Genomic DNA, 23258 nt, shown 5'->3' with positions numbered 1-23258 from the left:
AATGTGGCCCAAAATTTCATGTATCATTTGAATTTGTGATTTTTCCCATGTTCTGTCTTTTTTCAGGGGGCTTAATCAACTTCTGCACTGTTGAAAACAATTGGTTGACTTCTAAGCAAGAAGTGATAATTCAACTGCCCTGTATACCAGCCCCATACTAATAGAAATGTTTAATGGGACAGTTGTGCCAGGCCAGTTGTTATGTTTCAGGTCATCTTCATACTTCAATAAAACACACAAGAACATTGACTCAATTGTAATATGTGATGAGCCCCCTCCAACTCACACTGACGTCAACTCCCATTGACCTCACTGAGAGTTCGGTCAACCCCCTTGGTATTGTGCCCAGAACTCATGTAGCTTTAAGTCATTCTTCCATGTCAATCTGCATCAGCACAAGGGTCCACCACTGGATCAGTTCCAGGATTAGGACCTCGGTGTGCACTTGAAATTTACTTAGTCTCCATCAATTTGTTTTTTATATTGTAATATTCCGTAGCACTCCCTGTATGCCAACACACAGTATATTCTTTCCTTAATACAGATGCATAACTCCCGTGAATGAGAGTTAAACAGGGAATCAAAGGGAGAATGTAAACTAGACAGCAGTTCAGTTTGTTGTCACATGCTGCAATCATTTCACTGCTTGCCAGGTTGTGCTCTGGCCCATTCTGTGTGTACTGCCCTGTAGCACATAGTTCTCCTTCAGTTTATCAGTCAAAGATAAGATTTAAGTGTTACTTTAATTCTTACGTCGGCAGGGCACATGTGCTGTGCCTTCTCCTAACCTCTGTCCATGCAACGTGTCACCCTAAAATCAAACCGAGCCAGCTGAATCCTGTCCCATTTCTATTCTGAAGTCTGAGCAGCAAAGCACAGCTAGCCAAAACCGTTCCTGTGTGCTCCTCTCACGTAACCATAGAAGGTATATGTTTTAAGTTTGAATGCTACTGTGTTTAACAGGACATTTTTAACTGATTAAAATCTAGACTTGGGTTCCTCTCCAGTGAACTTTATTCTTTTCCTTCCTTTCTTCCTTGCTTCCTGTCGTTTCTTTCTCCTCTCAGTATTCATCCATTGTTCATTTTTAATTGTGTGGACTGCATGTTCTGTGTGTTCTGTAGCAGCTTCAAAAATCGTACTGCTAGTTATGGCCCATACTAGGGTATTTTTGTCTTCCTGTTTGCTTTCAGTGTTCCTTTGAGTTGCTGAGGGAGTTGCCTCTGTTTTGTTATGGTACCTTTAGAATATTTAATTCCACCTGGGCTGTAAGGATGAATTATTTTTTTTTAATTTCCATTTCTAGGGCAATCTTCCGCAGACTGTTCAAACTAAATATGTGGAAAAATTCCCCAGAAATTTACCCTTCACCTAGCAGTTATAGATATGGTGTAGAATATAATCTGAAAATACAAACCCATAAATCCCTTGGGAATACATATTCATTTCAGAGTTTAGAAAGGCAAATAGTCCAAGTACGTACACCAGTAAAAATAGATTCCAAAAGTAGTAAGGAAATGAACTGATGTTGATTGAAAAGGCAGCAAAAATCAATATGGAGGAACACGTCCTGTCCTAGACCACTCACTGCCCGTGGTGAAGGTAATCTGCAAATAGACTACATTTGTTGTGGGCTGATTGTACTCTGCTGCAGAGCTATAAATGATTAGAAGTTAATGCCAAACCATCAGAGCTCTTTTTAACTTCCTTTTTTTGTGTTTAACTCTTTTCCCCTCCAACAGTTTTTCTTTGTCCTGGCCTACTAAAAGGTGTATACCAGAGTGAACATTTATTTGAGTCAGACCATCAGTCTGGGGCCTGGTGCAAGGATCCTCTACAGGCTTCTGACAAGATTTACTACATGCCTTGGACCCCGTACAGAACTGACACCCTGACGGAGTATTCTTCCAAGGATGATTTCATAGCCGGGAGACCAACCACCACCTATAAGCTCCCTCACCGGGTAGATGGCACCGGATTTGTAGTGTACGATGGGGCTTTGTTCTTCAACAAGGAGCGAACCAGGAATATAGTCAAGTTTGACTTGAGGACAAGAATAAAAAGCGGGGAGGCTATCATAGCAAATGCCAATTACCATGACACCTCTCCTTACAGGTGGGGAGGCAAGTCCGACATAGACTTGGCAGTGGATGAGAACGGGCTATGGGTAATCTATGCAACAGAACAAAACAATGGCAAAATTGTCATTAGCCAGTTAAACCCTTACACCTTAAGGATCGAAGGGACATGGGATACAGCCTATGACAAAAGGTCGGCTTCCAACGCTTTCATGATCTGTGGGATTTTATATGTGGTGAAGTCGGTGTATGAAGATGACGACAATGAAGCCACAGGAAATAAGATAGACTATATTTACAACACTGACCAAAGCAAGGATAGTCTGGTGGATGTTCCCTTTCCAAACTCGTACCAGTACATCGCTGCTGTGGATTATAACCCCAGGGACAACCTCCTTTATGTATGGAACAACTATCATGTGGTGAAATATTCTTTGGATTTTGGACCACTGGACAGCAGATCAGGTAAGGTTCTGTGCTAAGTTTTGCTTGTGACTTCCATTATCTATAACCTGAAGCTGTTGTTTTTTTTTCTGTGAAGTTAAAGTATATTTCTCTTTGATTGCATGTGTCTGTGCATGACTTAAGGCCTAGTTCTCCTCACCCTTAATGCTTAGCTGCTTCAAACAGACACTTTACTGTTTACAGAACATTTTCTTTATAGCTTACTTTGAAAATAAATGGAACAGGGAATAAATTGTCAGTGATAAGCCTGAGCCAATCTCCAAATGTCCAAGTTCAGATAATCAGAATCACCAGCAGAGATTCCTGTTTTCATTGTATTTATTCTATCCATGAATCCCCCGTGCTTTTATAACCATGACAGAACATTACTTTTGTGAAACATAGCTCAGATGTTGCTCTCTTTGTAAATACCATGAGGCAGATCCTCAGCTGGTTTACATCAGTGTAGCTGCAATGAAGTCAATTAAATGTTGAAGAATGACATGAGCTGAGAATCTGAGCCCAGATATGTGTGTGCATATGTGCGCACGCGCGCACACGTTTTGTTTGTTGTCTTGTGTATTCGTGATTAATTTCAGAGTAGGAAACATGATCCAGACCAGTTTTTCTTGCTTCTCTGGGTCATTCATGTTGCTGTTCAGGTAAAAAATAGTTTGGGTAGGTCATATCATTTAAATCTTAATAGAAGGAAATTATATTCCATCACTAAGTAAAGACTGGAATCTGAAAGAACTCCAACTTCCAATAGATTTCCCTCAGATATCATCACTGTAATTATATTTGGCTGAATTTTTCATTAATTTGGATCAAATTCTTCCTTGTTACATAAGTGTAAATCCAGAGTTACTCCATTGTCAATGAATTTGGCTCTAATTCACTAAATCATGCAGATGTCTTAATTGTTTTCTTTTAGATTTTAAAGTGTTTACTCCTATACATACTATATGCAATAATGATTTAAATTCAGTTTATCTATGATCGATTATATCTTTCCTGAATGCTGAGCAGGTAACAGGAAAAGCAGAATTCATATAATTTAGAAGGCGAATAATTTAGTTATTAATGTGGTTTTTTTTCTCCTAAAATGTTACCATTCTGTTAAATACGATGACAAAGAAAAGACTATGAGCATGTCTACACAAACACATTAGTTGGCAGAAAGCTGGGGTATGAATCTACCTTGGACTAGACCGAGGCATGCTCACTGTCTCTGTGGGCCCTGATACCACACTGTAAAAGTTCCCTAAGCACTTTAGTCAGTTCCCGTATCCACGCTGGGTAGATCAAAGTGCACCACAGCAGGGTCCACATGGATGCTCAGGACTTCTCTATGCTGCCCCGCAGTTCAGACTACAGGCATGTGAATAGCAGTGTGTACCAAAATGCTGTGTTGTAACTCCTTGTGTGGATGCTGCTGGCGCAAACTAAAAGGTTCCCAGTTCACATCAATGTAGTCGTCTTCTAAGAGGACTAACTGAATGCAAAGTAGGAACCTAACTGTAGGACAGTGTAAGACATGCCCTTCGTGGATGGAAGGCTAACGTGGGGTAGATTCACACCGCAGCTGCGGTAAACGTAAGTAGTTCCTATAGACAAGTCCCGAAGAAGTAGTTCAAGGTCTTTAGCTTGGATCCCACCATTTCTCTGTAATCAGGCTGTGATTAGTGTGCACAACAATACTTTTAGATAAAGAGATTTTAAAGGAAATTGTGACTTTGCAAATCTGGGAATGAGCAGAAGTGAAAATAAGTTCCAGCCCTACAGCAAAATGCAGGGAAATGAGGAGAAACATGAGACAAAAGACCCAGAGTTGGTACTGTGAGAAGGAAGAACAGGGAGAATTTAAAGGTATTGATCTATGAAGAATTTCAGATGGGGAGAAAAAATGAAAAGTATTGTTTCACTTCACAAGTTAATGATAAGCACGTACTTCATGAGTGGTGGAGTGAAACGGAACAATATGTGAGTTATTGGTCATCCGAAAGGAGCAAAAATCAATTGCATTCTTTTCTTATTCTAGTGTATTTTATCCTTTTTGAGAAATCTTTTCCATATACTTCAGTGGAGTCTCTGCTGTCCCTTTTTCAGATAGTGGCTGTGGACAGTAACTGAATCTGTTACAAAAAAATTAATCTTGCCTTCAGTGAAAAATGAGGTGGTTGCGGGTTTGTGAACAAGAGAAATATTTTTGTTGTTTTTTCCTTTCTGAGCTCAGAAGTTCAGTGAGAGCTGAGCAATCTTTGGGGCTATTTGGATGCTGTGCTTAGTGTTGCTTCATTATAGACAGAAGGGCTATTCGTGACATTTTGATCTGGATTTGAAGTTCTCCTCATTTTAGAAGAGTTTGGGTAAAAATTAAATATTGGATGAAAATTAAAATTGCAAGTAGAAAACATTTCACTAGGGGAAAATATTTGTTTTGGAAAATGGCAAGTATTGTCTGAGATTCACTTCAGATAATTTTGCAGTTGCAACAGGGGATTGACTGTCACCAGCTTTAGGCCTTCCCCTTCCTTCCCTTCCCCCTCCCCCGGGAAACCCCCCCCCCCTCCTGTTTGCAGGTGTTCCAAAGCATGGAATTTAACCCTGTTTGAATCTCCTTTGTGAAACATAAAACTAAACAATGATACATATCCATTGATCTCCCCCACCAGGGCATAGGGGTGGCCAGATTTCTTGCCTTTCTCAGCCTGTATTCTTTTTCCATGCTGTGGAAAATCTCTGTCACTTCCTGTTTGACAGAAAACATCATCCTGTGATGTCACAGGTCCCCAGGGTTGTGTGGGACTTTTGAGGTCATTGATCCTAAAAAATGATATGTTCTCCAATAGAGAGCCAGGATGGGCCAAGGGCCGTTCACAAAGACAAATAAGTGAACTTGGCTGCAAAATTCCCCACACAGCCCCATTGGTGCGGTCATTATTTTACTTCCAAATCCAACACACTCACTCATTTCTGAGTGAGTGAGTGAGTCGACATTTACTAGATTGGATGTGTTTGTGGGTAAGGGAGAGAGAATCTTCAAAACCTTGACAAAGCCCTGGGTGGGATGATTTAGTTGGGAATTGGTCCTGCTTTGAGCAGGGGGTTGGACTAGATGACCTCCTGAGGTCCCTTCCAACCCCGATGTTGTATGATTCTATGATTCTATGTAGAGAATGTCTGTGGTTCTTTCCCTCTCTCATGAGTTAAGGCCCAATATACTGCATTTTGAAGTCAATGGGAGTTGTTTATGTTGACATCAGTGAGTATTGGATCAGGCCCCAAAATGTCATCTTTAACAAGGAACAGCACAACAGCTGAGGAAACGGACAGCAATACCAGCTGTAGCAGTCTGGTAAGCAGTGAGGGAATCTGATCTCTTTCTAAGAAAAAATCAGGGATAGCTTAATATTTTTTTCCTGTTTTAAAAATGCCTGAGTTGTTCAGTGCCTTTACAACTAATTTAGTTCAAGCATGAAACATTAAGTAGCACTTTCTTACTACGTCACAATTTCAGAGTAGTAAAACATGTAAACAATATGTATTTAATTAGAAAATAAAGAAAAGGATGGTAAAATTGATGGGGAGAATTGCCTGTTAAAATCAATTAGGAGAGAAGTTTAGAAACAAGGCCTTTGGAAAACAAAAGTTGCCTGCAACAAGAAAATTGATTTATCACGCAATCTAAATAACTAGTAACATATTGGAAATACATTTTAATAAAAACTCCAAACATACAAACATAAAAACAAACAAACAGATGCTTGAGTCTTTGCTTTCCTTGAAATAATCATTCTTTTTACCTTTTCTCAAAACAATCTAAAGGAATAAGTCTTTTAAATGCATCAGTTTGTCCCCCCCACCAATTAATACTTTTTTGTGGACTTTAATTGAAAGATGTGTCTCCAAATGTAGCTTTTATACACATTGGAGAGCACTCCTATAAAAATGTTTTCTACATGTGATTGCTGAAATGGAACAATAGGCATTTGTTCCTTGCAGGGGATCAGTGGCAAAGGATCATGGGAATTCAGCAGCTTGGCCTCTCTTAAAGAAGTAGACAAGGGGACACGTTGAAATCTTAGATCTGTAGCAAAGTCAAGTGAAATTCAATTGAGCTGGAGACAGCCAGCTCAGTGCTTTTTACAGAGTGAAACCAAATACTGATTTTTTCTCTAAAACTGCTAATTAAATGCTGCATTTTAAGGAGTTTCCTCCCTTTGTTATTTTATTGGGAGCTGGATTCAATTACTGTAAAGGAATCTTTTGAAGAAAGGTCTGTTTAGGGTCCACAAAACCTATGAAGCTGATTGTTCACCCATATCTCCAGGAGGTGATACTGGGTAGAAGGAAATGATCTATCCCTCCTGTTCTTCAGTCTCTACAGTGGCCATTTGCTTCCTGGATGCCTTCTTATGTTGAGCTTCTGCTAGTCTGTTTCCTTGCCTGTTGGGTGGAAGTAACATTGAAAATGACTCTTCACTTCTATCAGTATTCTCCATAACAAATGCTCCAGGAACTTCAACTAAAATAATAGTGTTGATGTTCTGGTCTACTGCTTGCAACATTATGCTCCAGAAGTGAGCTGAGGTCAAAATTGTGAGTGGTGCACATGAAGTGAAGACCCTTTCCTGTATCTTTTATGATCCTAACATTAACCCAAGCTAAAGCTATTCATTCTGATTATCCCCATCTGGTGACCCAGCTGGCATAGATAATCTGCAAAACCCCACCCTTGTCTCCTACTGTACTACTGGAGTAAAACAAGGGTGGCGCTTGGACAGTGACACCCACTGGTGGGGTGCTGCTTATCCTCCACAGCAGCAGTGCTGTCCCTGCCTCCTCATCGGGGAGCAGTCCTTGAGAGCTCTACTCCTTATGTGAGGTTCTTCGCTCTGCTCTGTACCCCTGTAAGAGACAGGTACAGTCTGGCCTGCTGACATTTGAGGCTGTAGGTGTAAGTAAATGCTACTCAGCATGACTGAGACCTGCAGAATTGATCCCTGAAGCCCCAGCCCATCCCATAACAAAATGCTGGGATTAAAAATAATTAATGTTGCTTGTCAGGATTCAAGGCCATGCATCAAATTCCACTGTGTTACCACAGTCGGAAGCTAGAGTAATCTCACTGGTTTCAGCAGAGTTATTCTGGATTTACAGCAGTGTCAGTGGGAGCAGGATGATTTTACCGGAGCAATCTATCCAAAAACACGTGTTCACCCTCGAGAGAAGAATTTTCGGTTGTATTTTAGGTGTAATTCATGCTGGGACATACATATGTAGGGCTCAGGGTCTAGTCTAATGCAATCCTTTTTGATGCAGATGGACTTGTGCCACTGGTGAAAGGGGTGTGCGTGGGGGGGGGTGACACAGTTTCTCCTGACCTGTACACTCTTGCAGTATGGAGTGTAGGGCTCTCAGGTGCTGTATTACTGCAGGGAGTTGGTTGCATGTGACACTGTGTGGGACACAGTGTCAGTTTTGAACAGCTATAGTCAAACCAATGAATTCTTGAATCCATTTTTCAAGACATGTCCAGTTTCTGTTTTCTGGGCGGGTGAAACAGTATAACACAAATTCTGCTTACCTCTTCCTTGGCCGAGCTGAAAACTAGTTGGTTTGAGCTATGTCATCACTGCAGCTAACTGGAGATAGCTACACTTCAGTTAGCCTAGCGTGAGTCAGAGCAGCCATGCTGCAAACTAACTCTCTTTGAGCTGCACTAAGTGATTGGAGCAGTTGCTGATTTGTGCTCACTCAGGCTGTCGCTAGACCCCTGCTGAGCCAGCAGGCTTGAATTTAAAGTGCCATCACACTCCAGCTAAAGATTCTTGCCTGTGTGTGGGTGTTAGGTTAGGTTAGGGGCAGCACTTGAGTTAGCTCTGCAATGAAGACAAGCCCTTAAGCTCACCCTGGGTACAATGGTGGTGACATTTGTTGGCAGGGGAAACATTTTGAGGAAGTGTCAGTTGCTGTGGGTGGACCCTTAGTTGTGATGGCATTAGCTCTCCGGGTGTGAAAATACTTTGCTTTCTCAAGCTCTTACTGGGCTCATCTGCTGCTCCTAGCACTTCAAGAAACAGAGGTGGATGAAAAGGCCCACGGTTGGTTGGAGATTGCCTCCTTTACTCACAGCAGTGGCGGCCTATACCTTTGTCAGTCAACAGCCAAGCTTCTGTGAGGTGTTCTGAAGGCCCTTGAGCAGCGTGAGCTATTACTGAATGAGGCTGCCTGGTCTTTTAGACAGGATAGAGGCCACCAAGAGCGTGTTACAGCTATGCAGCCTAATGCACACTGGTTGCAGAGCCTTTCTCTGGTTTTGATTACTATCTACAAACTCTAAATGGTTTAGCTCCGAGTTACCTTAAAGACCACTCATAAGCCCTTATGTGACACCTGAAACTTGCCGTCCTTAGGGTGAAACCTCCCGGAGCAAGAGTGGCTGGTATGTAGAATTATCTCCTGCAGGAAATCTCTCTGAGTCTAAGCATATCTATTTTTAGAACATGATGCAAGATTCACATTTTCATTCAGCGTTTTTTTTAGTAACTGTGTGTGTTGGAATTTCCTTGGCAGTCAGTTTCCTAGCTGGAAACCCTCCACTCTGATTCTGGTCTGTTCAGGACAGCTGATTAGCTTGCTTTAGTGGGCTTAGAAATATATGCTTCCTGTTTTGGAGGAAATGTGTTATTGTCTTGATCTAAGTTATGGCCAGGAGCCCATCCATTACAGTGCTGTGTACCTGACAAACATGAAATTAATAGTTATGCCCATCTGGTAACATGTAGCATTCATATAATGCCTACATGTGTGTTGGAGACTTCTGTATATTGTATATTACCATTGTGTTTTATCAGGCATGTAGTGAAATGTGATAGTAAACTACTGTACCTACCTTTGACATTTTAAAAAAATGCAGAGAATGCGTTTAAAACTTGTATCCCCAGGTTTGTGTTTTATATTGGAGTATGCGCTCTTGACATGTGATGGCAACCATTTAATTCAGTAAATTCTGTTGCTTCTTCTTTCTCTTCTTTTTTTTTTAAGCAGTTTTACAATGCAGATAAGGTGAACCCTCTGTCCTTAAAATATGCTAATTAAGTGCATTTGCGTCTCAGTTAAAAGATGTGGCAGTGTAGTGATGAATAAGAACTTTAAACACATATGACACCTCGTTAAAATGTAATTTTCACATCATAATTCTGAGCCCGTTACTTTGACAGCTGAGTAATGTGAATGGTGAGCAGAGAATCTTGAACATTTTCAAACCAGTCACGTGCTAATAGGTAGCTGAAAGCAGCTTTCTGCATTGTTTAGCTTGAAACATCCTTGCCAGGGAAATACATCAAGAGAGCTGTAGAATTTTAAAGCACGCCTGTGTACAGGATATGAATTGCTACAGTTTCAAGATCTCAGGGTGATAAGACACATTTCCTGTCTCTGAAATTTAATCCAGGCTGAATTTCAAAATCCACACTGAACCTTGGTGTTGTACAGCTCCTGATGCTGGATGATGGCAATATTTCAGGGGGCTGCTAGTTGTTAATTGCAGATGATTCTGTATTTTTCTTTTCCAGTTGCTTTCCTCTGAGCATCCCTAGGTCTCCTCTCCAGCTCTTCTTCACTGCTTGCAGTGGTGGCTGCCGGCTTACGTACATTGTTGCTGGAGTCGTTATAGCAAGCCCAGCCATTGCTTACAGTAGCAGTCACATGCATGTTTATGATGAACGAAATTCTTGGCTTATAGTCTTTGATCTCTTCCTTTCTGTGACTGTGTCCCAGGAATTGAAGGTTCCCCTTTAAATAAATCATGTTCCTTTCTGCTGTGTAGCCAGAAGGGTATGTCAGTCCTGGCAAGGGCAAGAATTCAGTTCAACTGACTCTCTGTGTTTGGAATGACACTGGCACCTTAGTGTTAATTTGTTGGTCTAGCTACTTATTTGAAAGGATCAAGCTAATACGATAAAGTCCAAAGACCAGTCAGTACATTTATTGGATGTTATGGAGCATCTGTCTTTTCTTCTTTTACTCATTAAAAACAGTGCTTGTGTACTATTGGCAGCTCTTATAATGGTCATCCTGCCATTCAGCAACTGAAGCTGGAGTGGGAACTTTCTTCTGTTCTGCCTCCTCATTGGAAGTCTCAGATTCCTGCAGTGTGAGAGCCCCAGTATTCCAAATGCTCCTTTTGTGGAGCTGCTCAGACATTTCACTAGAGCTTGGCTTGCACACAGTGAGCGTCTTCTTGGCCTGTCCAGTAAAAACACATGTGGCTTCTTGCTTCTCCGAAGTAAAATCATCCTTCTATAAATGGGACTGCAGAATGGGAAATAGCTTTGCCGAGGGGAGAGAGAGGGTTCATAGTAGTTTCTCAATCACTACTCTTCTCACTGCACCTATTCACATCGTCCTGAAGCAAATGTCACAGCAGCCCGGCCGGTGGGAGAGCTGGACATACACCTCTATCCCGATATAACGCCACCTGATACAATAAGAACTCAGATATAATGCGGTAAAGCAGTGCTCCGGTGGGGCGGGGCTGCACACTCTGGCAGATCAAATCAAGTTCGATATAATGTGGTTTTACCTATAACGCGGTAAGATTTTTTAGCTCCTGAGGACAGCATTATATTGAGGTAGTGGTGTATATTTTCCTGCTTCGAAGATCCAGCTGTATCTCTCTGGGGTTTAAATTACCACCATTGTAAAGAAATGTAAATTCACGATCTAAAAACAACAACAAATAGATAAATGTGTTTTCCTGTCACCAGTTACTTGTGATCATTTGTATATATCCACATGCTACAACTCCCGAGTATAGTATTTTTTAGTGAGGGCTGAGGTTTGATGATCTTTTATTTTCTCCCAGAATGACTTTTTCATATCAGCTCCAAACAGGGTGGATTTGATTTAAATCACTGTCAGGAAGCCTCAATTTAATCATGGATTTCTACATAAAAGTGCATTCTTTTGATTGTTATAACCCTAATACATATTCTTCACAACTCAGAGATAGATGTAGGTTTCATTTTTAGAAGGTACAAACTATACATTTTTTAAGTGATTTATTTTGAAAACTTTTCAGATTAGTTTTACAGCTATATCAGAAAATGAATGATTGGTTATTTCATTTACCAAAGGTAATTGAAGCAGATATTTATGAGGTCATTGGGAGGTGAACTATCTCCAATTCAACAGGTTAATCATTAATATTTGGAAGATTTTCTTGCCAGGAATCTGTGACAGCACTAGGAGTAAAACGACAGGCAGGACTGAATCTCCATTTGTGTGTGGGCCTTTGGTTGACACTGGGCAAATACAAAATGTCCCAGCATAGTTTTGGGGGACAATTCTAAATGGTAGGCTTAATTTTTTTATTTGCAGCAAAATGAAGAGATCTAAGTATCTGATTGTGAGCCCTGGTAGCAAGGAGTAGGCTGGGGTAGGCGCGACTGCATGTGCTGCTGACTGGGAGAGCAGCCTGAGGCAGAAGCCTTCAGCTGCCATGATATTCCTGGCAGGACTGAAATCTCCATTAGACAAAACTTAAAGAAGAGAATGACCTGGAGACATCCCATTTTTGCCCAGGCGCCCCGGCAGACCTGACTGAGGCCAGCCAGGAGCACCCACGGGACGATGACGATGCTATACCAGTCCTACTGTACTGTCTGCTGTCCGCAAGGCAAGGCAAGGGGATGCTGCTGTGTAGCGCTGCAGCACCACGTCTGCCAGCAGCATCCAATAGAACATATGGTGACAATGAAAAAAGGCGAGAAACTATTTTTTTCTCTTTGCTGTCACAGGGGGGTGGGGGAGTGTTGATGAACATATACCATGAACCACCTGTGACAGTTTTTTGACCTTCATGGCTTTTGGAGCTCAGCCCAGAATTCAAATGATTTTCGGAGAGTGCGGGAACTGTGGGATAGCTACAGTAATCAGTCGCCCTCCCATCTGAGCGTCCATTTGATTCTTTTGGCTTTCTGGTACGCTTGTCTCAGCTCCTTAAGTTTTATGCATCACTGTGTTGAGTCCCGTGTGTGGCCTCTGTCCATCATTGCCTTGGAGATTTTTTCAAATGTTTTGGCATTTCGTCTTTGATAGAACAGATTCATCTCCCCATACAGAGATCAGATTCAGTAATCTCCCGTACAATCCAGCTGGAGCTCTTTTTGGTTTCTGGGACTGCATGGTCATCTGTACTGATCAGCGCTCCATGCTGAGCAAACAGGAAATAAAAATTCAAAAGTTCGCGGGGCTTTTCCTGTCTTCCTGCCAGTGCATCCGAGTTCAGACTGCTGTCCAGAGCAGTCACAATGGTGCACTGTGGGATAGCTCCCGGAGGCCCAATACCATCGAATTACGGCCACACTAACCCTAATTTAAATGGCAATGATCGATTTCAGCGATACTCCCTTGTCAGGGAGGAGTACAGAATCGATTTTAAGAGCCCTTTATATCAAGTAAAGGACTTCGTTGTGTGGATGGTGCAGGGTTAATTCAATTTAATGCTGCTAAATTCGAGATAAACTCGTAGTGTAGACCAGGCCGAAACTCACAACCCTGAGTTTAACAGGCCAATGTTGCAACTACTGAGCTATCCTTCCCCTTCCTGTTCTCCTCCTAATAAGTATGATACAGTATGGCAAGAAAATCTTCCAAATATTAATGAATTACTCCTGTTGAATTGGAGATAGTTCACCTCCCAATGACCTCATTAAATATCTGCTTCAATTACCTTTGGTAAATGAAATACCAATCATTCATTTTCTGATATAGCTGTAAAACTAATCTGAAAAGTTTCAAAATAAATCACTTAAAAATGTATAGTTTGTACCTTCTAAAAATGAAACCTACATTCTATCTCTGAGTTGTGAGAATATGTATTAGGGTTCTAACAATCAAAAATGCACTTTTATGTAGATCCATGATAAATTGAGGCTTCCTGACAGTGATTTAAATCAAATCCACCCTGTTTGGAGCTGATATGAAAAAAAGTCATTCTGGGGGAAAATAAAAAGATGTCAAACCTAGCCTCATTAAAAAAACTATAACTCGGGATTGTAGCATGTGGATATATACAAATGATCACAAAGTAATGGTGACAGGAAAAACACATTTATCTATTTGTTGTTGTTTTTAGATCGTGAATTTACATTTCTCTTTACAATGGTGGTAATTTAAACCCAAGAGAGATACAGCTGGATCTTCGAAGCCAGGAATATACACCACTACCTCACAATATAATGCTGTCCCTCAGGAGCTAAAAAATCTTACCCGTATTGGCTTATATGGTAAACACCATTATATCGAACTTGTTTGATCTGCCAGTGTTGCAGTCCCCGCCCACCGGAGCACTGCTTTACCGCATTATATCTGAGTTCTTATTGTATCAGGTGGGCGTTATATCGGGATAGAGGTGTATGTCAGCTCTCCCACCGGCCGGGCTGCTGTGACATTTGCTTCAGGACGATGTGAATAGGTGCAGTGAGAGAGTAGTGATTGAGAAACTACTATGAACCCTCTCTCTCCCCTCGCAAAGCTATTTCCCATTCTGCAGTCCCATTTATAGAAGGATGATTTTTACTTCGGAGAAGCAAGAAGCCACATGTGTTTTTACTGGACAGGCCAAGAAGACGCTCACTGTGTGCAAGCAAGCTCTAGTGAAATGTCTGAGACAGCTCCAAAAAGGAGCATTGGAATACTGGGCTCTCAACACTGCAGGAATTTGAGACTTCCAATGAGGAGGAGAACAGAAGAAAGTTCCCACTCCAGCTTCAGTTGCTGAATGAAGGTGACCATTATAAGAGCTGCCAATAGTACAAGCACTGTTTTTAATGAGTAAAAGAAGAAAAAAGACAGATGCTCCATAACATCCAATAAATTAAACTGGTAACCCCCTTTGGTCTTGGATTTTATCGTTCTTGACCTTCAATAAGTAGCTAGACCAACAAATTAAACCAATACTAAGAGTGCCAGTGTCATTCCACAACACAGAGAGTCCAGTTGAACTGAATTTTGCCACTTGCCAGATGACATGCCCTTCTGCTACACAGCAGAAAGGAACATGATTTATTTAAAAAGGGAACCTTCAATTCCTGGACATGACAGTCACAGAAAAGGAAGAGATCAAAGACTATAGAGCCAAGAATTTCGTTCATCATAAACAGGTGCATGTGACTGCTACTGTAAGCAATGACTGGGCTTGGCTTATAAAACGACTCAGCAACAAATGTAGCGTAAGCCGCAGCCGAACCACTGCAAGCAGTGAAGAAGAGCTGGAGAGGAGACCTAGGAGCTCAGAGGAAAGCAACTGGAAAAAGAAAAATACAAGAAATCCTCTGCAATTACAAACTTTAGCAGCCCCCTGGTTTGCCATCATCCAGCATCCAAGGAGCTGTAACAACAACAAGGTTTCAGCTGTGGATTTTGAAATCAGCCTGGATTAATTTCAGAGACCAGGAAATGTGTCTTATCACCCTGAGATTCTTGAAACTGTAGCAATTCATAATCCTGTTCTACATACAGGCGTGCTTTAAAATTCTCCCAGCTCTCTTGATGTATTTTTCCCCTGGCAAGGGATTCGTTCAGCTAAACAATGCGAAAAGCCTGCCCCTTTCAGCTACTCTATTAGCACGTGACTGGTTTGAAAAATGTTCAAGGATTCCTCTGCTCACATTCACATTACTCAGCTGTCAAAGTAACGGGCTCAGAAATTGCTGTGTTATGAATGTGGAAAATCAAATTTTTAAACGAGGTGTCATAACGTGTTTAAGTTTTAAGATCATCAAAGTACTAAACTGCCACATCTTTTAACTGAGACGCAATGCGCAGAACCTTATTTAGCATATTTTAAGGACAGAGGGTTCACGCTTATCTGCATTGTTAAAACTGCTAAAAAAAGAAAGAGAAAGAAGAAGCAACACAGAATTTACTGAATTAAATGGTTGCATCACATTACGTTGAGTAATGTCAGAGCGCATACTCGGCAATCTAAAACAAACAACCTGGGGATACAAGTTTTAAAACGCCGCATTCTCTGCATTTTTTTAACAAAAAAATGTTCAAGGTAGGGTACAGTAGTTTAGCTAATACATTTCAACTAACATGCCTGATAAAACACGAATGGTCATTATACATTGATATACAGAAGTCTTCCAACACACATAGTAGGCAATTATATGAATGCTACATGTTACCAGATGGGCCTAATATTAATTTCAATGTTTTGTCAGGTACAGATACAGCACTGTAATGATGGGCTCCTAGCCATACTTAGATCAAGAAAATACACATTTTCCTCCATAAACAGAAGCATATATCTTCTAAGCACCCTAAAGCACGCTATCAGCTGGTCTGAACAGACCCTGACCAGAATCAAGTGGACGGGTTTTCCGAGCTAGGACTGACTGCCAAGGAATTCCAACACACACAGTTGACTAAAAAAAACCGTCTGAAATGAGAATGTGAATCTTTGCATCATGTCTAAAAAATAGGATATGCTTGACTCAGAGAGATTTCCTGCAGGAGATAATTCTACATACCAGCCACTCTTGCTCCGGGGAAGGTTTCACCTAAGGACGGCAAAGTTTCAGGTGTCACATAAGGGCTTATGAGTGGTCTTTAAGGTAACTCGGAGCTAAACCATTTAGAGTTGTAGATAGTAATCCAACCAAGAGAAAGGCTCTGCAACCAGTGTGCATTAGGCTGCATAGCTGTAACAGCTCTGTGGCCATATCCTTCACAAGACCAGGCAGTCCTCATTCAGTAATAGCTCACGCTGCTCAACGGCCTTCAAGAACACTCACAGAAGGCTTGGCTGTTGACTGACAAAGGTTAGGACCGCACTTGCTGTGAGTAAAGGAGGCAATCTCCAATACACCGTGGGCCTTTCATCAACCCTCTGTTTCTTGAAGTGCTAGGAGGCATCAGATGAGCCCAGTAAGAGCTTTGAGAAAGCAAGTATTTTCCACACCGGAGACGTAATGCCATCACAACTAGGGTCCACCCACAGCAACTGAACACTCCTCCCATGTTTTTCCCTGCCAAAAATGTCACCACCATTGTACCCAGGGTGAGCTAAGGGCTTGTCTTCATGCAGAGCTTAACTCAAGTGCTTGCCCCTAACCTAACCTACACAACCACACACAGGCAGAATCTTTAACTGGAGTGTGATGGCACTTAAATTCAAGCCTGGCTGGCTACAGCAGGGGGTCTAGGACAGCCTGAGTGAGCACAAATCAGCACCTGCTCCAATCACTTAGTGCACGCTCAAAGAGAGTTAGTTTGCAGCCATGGCTGCTCTACTCCACGCTCGGCTAACGAAGTGTAGCTATCTCCAGTTAGCTGCAGTATGACATAGCTCAAACCAACCTAGTTTTAGCTCGGCCAAGGAAGCGGTAAGCAGAATTGTGTTATACGTTTCACCGCGCTCAGAAAAACAGAACTGTACATGTCTGAAAAATGGATTCAAGAATTCATTGGTTTGACTATAGCTGTTCAAAACTGACCCTGTGTCCCACACAGTGTCACATGCAACCAACTCCCTGCAGTAATAAGCACCTGAGCAGCCCTACAATCCCTACTGCAAGAACGTGTACAGGGTCAGGAAAACTGTGTCACAACACGGAGAATCCGGGGACGGTGCCCTCATCGGGGTTGGCTTGCCCTTGGAGAGCACAACCCGCACCGGCGTGCCGGGGTTGGGGCAGCCCAGGCTCCGTTAAAGCAATCAGGTCCCGTGCCGACGAGAAAGTCTCGGCGTGGACGGAGGTATCAGCTCTACCCCAGATCTTGGCGGGGAGCTGGGGGATCGGACTCGACGGACCCGCCGGGCCCGGAGTCAACGAAGCCCCTTGCACAGCCAGCACGGCCGCGTCGGCAGCGGGTGCTCCTTACGGGGCCGCTTAGCCGGGGTTGAGGACGTGGAGGGCCTCTTCCCGGGAGCCGGTGCCGGAGAAGGCCCGTGCCGGTGCGTCTTCGCGGTGCCGGGGGATCCGGTGCCGGAGCCGCGCTCGGTGCCGGAGGCGCGGGGTGAAGTGCCGCTTCCATAAGGAGCGTCCTGAGGTGCTGGCCTCGGTCCCTTTTCGTTCGCGGACGGAAAGATTTACAGATGCGGCACTTATCTGAGATGTGAATTCCCAGGCACTTCAGGCAGGCGTCGTGGGGATCACTGGTGGGCATCGGCTTCTTACAAGTCGAGCACGCCTTGAATCCGGCGAACCAGGCATCAGCCCGGCGCCGGGCGCGGGAGAGGGCTAGAGCCCCCGATACCGAAGTATAACGAATATAAACTATACACTAAACTAACTATAACTACAACTACAGTATGCTAAGTAACTATGACTAACTAACTAGAACAGTAACGATTGACAAGAGAAGCTAGGGATGTGGAGGTCAGCTATGCCGCGCTCCAACAGTTCCAACGACCGACACGGCGGTAAGAAGAACTGAGGAGCGGGCGAGCCGGCAGGGGTATATATCACCCGCCGTAGTGGCGCCACTCTAGGGGCGACCTGCGGCCCGCTGGAGTTGCTAGGGTAAAAGTTTTCCAACGAACGTCCACGCGCGGCGCGTACACCTACTCAATTTTGGAATGAATTGTCCAAGGAAGAAGCTATTCTTTCTGACACACTGGAGAAGAAGCTATTGCTGTTTTAAAGTGCGAGATTATCACTTCAACAAGTTCTATGAATCCAGTGCTTAAGTGACTTCCATCCAGTTCACTGGTGTGGACTTCGCTTTAAAACATCTCAGCAACATATATTGTCTTTTCTTGAATGGTTCACCCTTAACTCTGAAGTATATTATAGTTGGCATTATGGAGGGATGATTACTGGATGTCCATGTCATAGACAACTCCTCTTCTTCAACAGTTAAGGTTTGACCCTGGTAGTGAGTATTGAGAATATTTGCAAGAAAATGAGCTGGATATAGTGCTTGTCCCATTCTTTTTTTTTTAATGCTTATAATTTAACCCTGTCATTGCGTATTTCTCTTTTTAAGATCTCATTCAGTTCCTTCCAAATTTCAACAGCGTCAGCAATAAAACAGCTATTTCCCTGCATTTTGTTCAAGGCTACAGAAATAGGCTTCAGGATACTCAGCATGTGTTCAAGATTTCTCTTAAGCCCAATGTTGAGAACTTGGGCGGTGACTGCCATCTATTTTTTCATGATTTTTTTCACAAACTGTCATCAGATTAGGCCAGTGCTTGATATAGTGCTCAAAACAGTCCACTACTGAGTTCCATCGCACGTCTTGTGGGAGAGTTAGCTTAATTCCTTCCACTTTTTTCAGAGCAGCTGCTGCAAAGTGGTTGTTATGGAAGTATTTTGCAATTTCAACAACATTGGCCTTTATTTCTGAAACACTGAAGTCTTTGACTAGGAAGTGCATCAAATGAGCAATGCAACCATATGTTGTTATCTTGGGACCCTCTTCACTCCCTTCTAAATAATTTCTTCTCATCTTGGATATATTGGGAGCATTGTCTGTGACCAAGCTGCATACTAGACATTTGAAATTATTGTCATAGTTTGTTATAGCTTTTACTGCTACTTCTTGTAAGTATTCTGCTGTGTGTGCATTTCCTGATGTATCAATGATTTCTGTAAGGAAGACATTCCCTTCTTCTGTTACCACACAAGCACATACAACAAGATCATTGTGGACATTGCTCCACCCATCAAAACTCAGGTTAAGAATTTCACCCTCTAGACCTTTTGCACACTACTTGATTTCTCTTTCATACACTTTATCCAGCAATTTGCCTGCAACATCTGCTCTGTTGGGTGGACTGTATCCGGCCTTAATGACTGAACCATGTTAATGAACTGTGAGTTTTCAATCATACGGAAAGGAGAGTTTGTTGCATAAACAGACCAGGCAATTTTTTCATCAATTACCTCTTTTTGTAATCTACTGGTTCTTATCACAATTTTTTCTATGATTGTTTCTAGATGATGGAGATTTTTTTTTCTTTTTGCTACAGTTGATATACTGTGGCTATATGACATACATGATGTGACTGAAACACTATCATTGGCAGATAACTCTGAAACTATAGAAAATGATGGTGATCTTGAAGATGGATATTCTTCAGAATCCTGTATGTTGAGGATGGATTTTCCTAAACAACATAAGTCAATGCAGTTATTTAATTATTATTACCATACTGCTTATTTAGTATTCCTCATTGCATTCCCTGACACTCAGTACTACTTTAAAGGTGAAATTATAAAAGGAAGATCTGCCTATTTTAGCTATTTATTTTTTATCACAATTGCATCTAAAATGATAGTACCATAGAGTAACAACTATATTTTGTGTTCAAACATGAAAATTCAAGAATCATCAGAAGGAAGACAGGCAGTCCTTAAGAAAGAAGTATGAAATAAAAAAGTTTACCAACGTGAAGACCCTTCATGTTCAGACATGTTCCTTTCATCATCTTCAACACAGCTTCTTCCTGAGAAGGAACACTTCTCATGATGTTGTTTCATTTGGGCAACCTGGCCTTGCATTTCTTTGTTGCACTGTTTGCATTTTGCATACATGCCTATCTTACCCACAAGTAGAGGAACTTCATTAAAATATTCCCAAAATGGGTCTCTTTTACGGCCTGCTGCCATTATAGGTTTTCCCTTCTAGTGAGAGAATGGTATGGTAGAGCTCAAATCAATGAAGGCTACAGTCAGAAAGACCTCAAGACTTCTGGAATACGCTGCTCAAACAGTTTCACTTCTGTTTCTCCTGCCTGTCCCTCCCTTCTCATATTTATTTTCAGACTTCTCCTTGTCCAGATCTATTCTGCCCCCACCAATCTTCAATTCATTGAACTTTTTTAAACTTTGCACTTCTAGAGAGAGGTAAGGGATTGACTCTATGTACAGAAACTTGCAGAGGGACAATAGGGTTGAGGTCTGTTATTTCTTACCTCTATATTTTATTTATTTATTTAAAAACATGTTTGCTATTAACAAGCATGTTACCTCTGGAGACACAAATCCACAGTTTGGGAACTGCAAAACAAAGCGTCTCTGATGGTATCTTCTAGACTGAGCACGTAGTCCCATTGGGTAGATAGAAAGATTAACCTAAATAATCTATACAGAAGCCCCTGGAACCCCATAAGACTGGGTCCCTAATCCATGAGCTATTGGAACTGATTTACAAAACTTTTCTTAAACATTACATGAATATATTGTCTCATACTGTAGAATTAGAATTTTTAATCCCTATTCCATGATGAGATATCTTTGAGCTATAATGTACCTTAATTAAAACTATCTTTAGGTAGCTTTTTTCCTCAAAAAGCATTTTATCAAAAAAATCCGTTTTTAATTTAAAAAAATCCATTTTTTAATTATTTTTTTAAATCATTTATTTTTATCCGCTTGGCTCCAAAGTTAGAGGAGAGGCCTGAGTCTTTTGGTTCTGCAGCACCTCCCAGCTAAGTCACTCAACCTCTTTCTGTCTAGTTAGCCTGCTCAGGAGATTGTGGCTAGTAATGTATTTCACCTTGACAGTGCTTTCTCATCCGTAGTGCTCAAAGCACTAACGTCTCGAAGTGTTATTATCCAGGACGGCTTGATTTAAATCACAGATTTTAATCATGATTTAAATCAGCAAGCAGGAAACCTTGATTTAAATAATCACTTTTAATCTTATTTTTTTATGTATGTTTTAGAGTTTTTTTCCTAAAGAGGAGTTGATTCTAATTGGCTAGTAACCATTCAAACGTTGGCTTGCCACTAAATACAGCCTTTACATTAATTCTGGGGCTTCTCCTTTGCTACCCAGTAGGATTTATACACAGTTATTTAAGCAGTTATATAGTTTAACGTACTTTTTCTGTATCTTTGTTTTTACATTTTTAATTGTTAGAAAATGGTGAATGTTGCATTTCTTCTTTACTAGACAACTGTTAATTGTTTACTTATGGTTTGTGCGAAGCTGCATTTGGATTAAAATGGGAAATAAATTAAAATGCACAAAACAGCTTCTTAAAAGGTATTCTTTGTTGTTTTTATTATTACTAAAGAAAATTTGCTTAAATGTGCTAGGATAAATACAGACAAAAGTAAATTATCCCAACATGTTATGCATTTAAAACTAACTGATTTATTAAACAAAGGAAATATTAGCTGTAGTTTGAGAATTGAACTAATTGTTTGTGGTCACCATGTCCTTCAAGATTTTAGAAGTATTAGATCTCATCTGCCCGCATTTAATTTCTTTCATAGATTGGAAGAAGAAAACAAGTTTACTGCTTTTCCCCTCAAAGTCTCAGCTTCGAATGAACTAGTCATTGAACTTAATTAGTTGAATAAATTGAAATGAAGAAAATATTCTCTCTGCTCCTGAAGAAGAGCCTACTGTTGTCTTAAGGCGATTTAGCACTTCAGCAGACTCCTGTTCCAGGTGCTTAGATGGTGACTTCCATCAGTTCAGTGTTCTGACTTTCTTTAAACTTCAACAGCAAACATGTGCTGCTTGTTTTTTATTATGGTTTAGTTTAAATTGCTTTGATAAATCATAGTAAGTTTAGGCTGTAACGTAGATTTTCAGCATTCCAAATTCAATTTTGAATGGGTTTATTTTAAGAAGAAAAATATATTTCATTTAAATTTAAAAAAAAACTAATTTTTTTATCCACCCTGATATTATCCCACTTTTACAACTTGCCGTCCTAAGGAAAGAGATTTAATATACTTTTTGGCAGAGGCACTGTGTTATAGTGGATAAATTCACCATCGCCTGGATGGGGTCTGTTACCAGTTCTGTTACAACCTCCCTGTGTGACCTTTGGGAAGTCACTTTAACTCTGTTTTTCACTTGCTGATCTAGAAGATGGAGCTTCCTTGGCCCATCCCCTCTTGGGCTGAGGAGGCAGTTTGGGGGAAATTCAGGAAGTCAAGTAATAACGCGATTGAGGTAGTAGGAGCTCTGATTTCATCTTTCATCCCTGAGTTTCCATTCACGCTCTGGATGGTTCAGAGGAAAACCCATTTTTGACCTATGCATCCCACTGTAACACTGCATTTAATCACACACAGACACACACAATTTAAAATGAACATAAACAAAGGCCAGTTCCGGCACCTAAAGAGAAGAGAAGTAAAGAGATAACAATGCACTTTTAATGTGCACTTTATTTTTGAAATAACAATGGCGATAGGTGTCTTATATGAGCCTAGGCAGAGAAATAGACAAAATATTTCTTCCTGTGTGTTTTCCTCTATTGGCTTCGAGGAGAAAGAATCCTAACTAATTGTTAAATCAAGTAAATTTTTTAAATATTTTATTCTTGCTGCCCTTGAAAACTGGCTCTGGTATGAGACAGTGCCCAAAACTGCCTATGTTTCAAGTTTTGTGACACAGGTGATTTTTGTTGGCCAGATCTAGAAATATTAGACGTTTTACAAATGATGTCATAAAGGAGCCCATATTTCCACCTCCAAAAGTACTTACCCCCTTCAGTCTGAATTTTCAGAAGATATTCTGGTTCTCAATAACACTTAACCCTAAAAAACAGAAGTACGCATATTTATTTACTCACTTTTTTATTGTTGCCAAGAGGGCTTAAAATCGTCTTTATAATTGGACTGTAGCCACAACTTCAGCTATGGAGAGGAGACCAACTATATATAATAAAACAGTACCACACACTTGAAGGCCCAGAACTATGAAATCTAAGGCCTCTACGTCCAAAAAACCACAGATCTCTAT

The 23258-nt window shown here is 41.2% G+C and overlaps 1 protein-coding gene across 1 annotated transcript in view; it reads left to right on the top strand.

Annotated features, from left to right (window-relative positions):
- The window catches only part of ADGRL3 (adhesion G protein-coupled receptor L3), an 836368-nt gene that overhangs the window by 521639 nt on the left and 291471 nt on the right, over window positions 1-23258 (top strand). The window contains 1 exon segment of the mRNA XM_075066059.1: window positions 1743-2543. Coding sequence (XP_074922160.1) covers window positions 1743-2543 — 801 coding nt within the window.

The sequence above is a fragment of the Chelonoidis abingdonii genome, chromosome 5 (genome assembly GCF_003597395.2).
Source record: "Chelonoidis abingdonii isolate Lonesome George chromosome 5, CheloAbing_2.0, whole genome shotgun sequence".
In the NCBI taxonomy this organism is placed as follows: Eukaryota; Metazoa; Chordata; order Testudines; family Testudinidae; genus Chelonoidis; species Chelonoidis abingdonii.
Note: the sequence above shows the minus strand (reverse complement) of the source record. Positions and strands in the feature narration are given on the sequence as shown.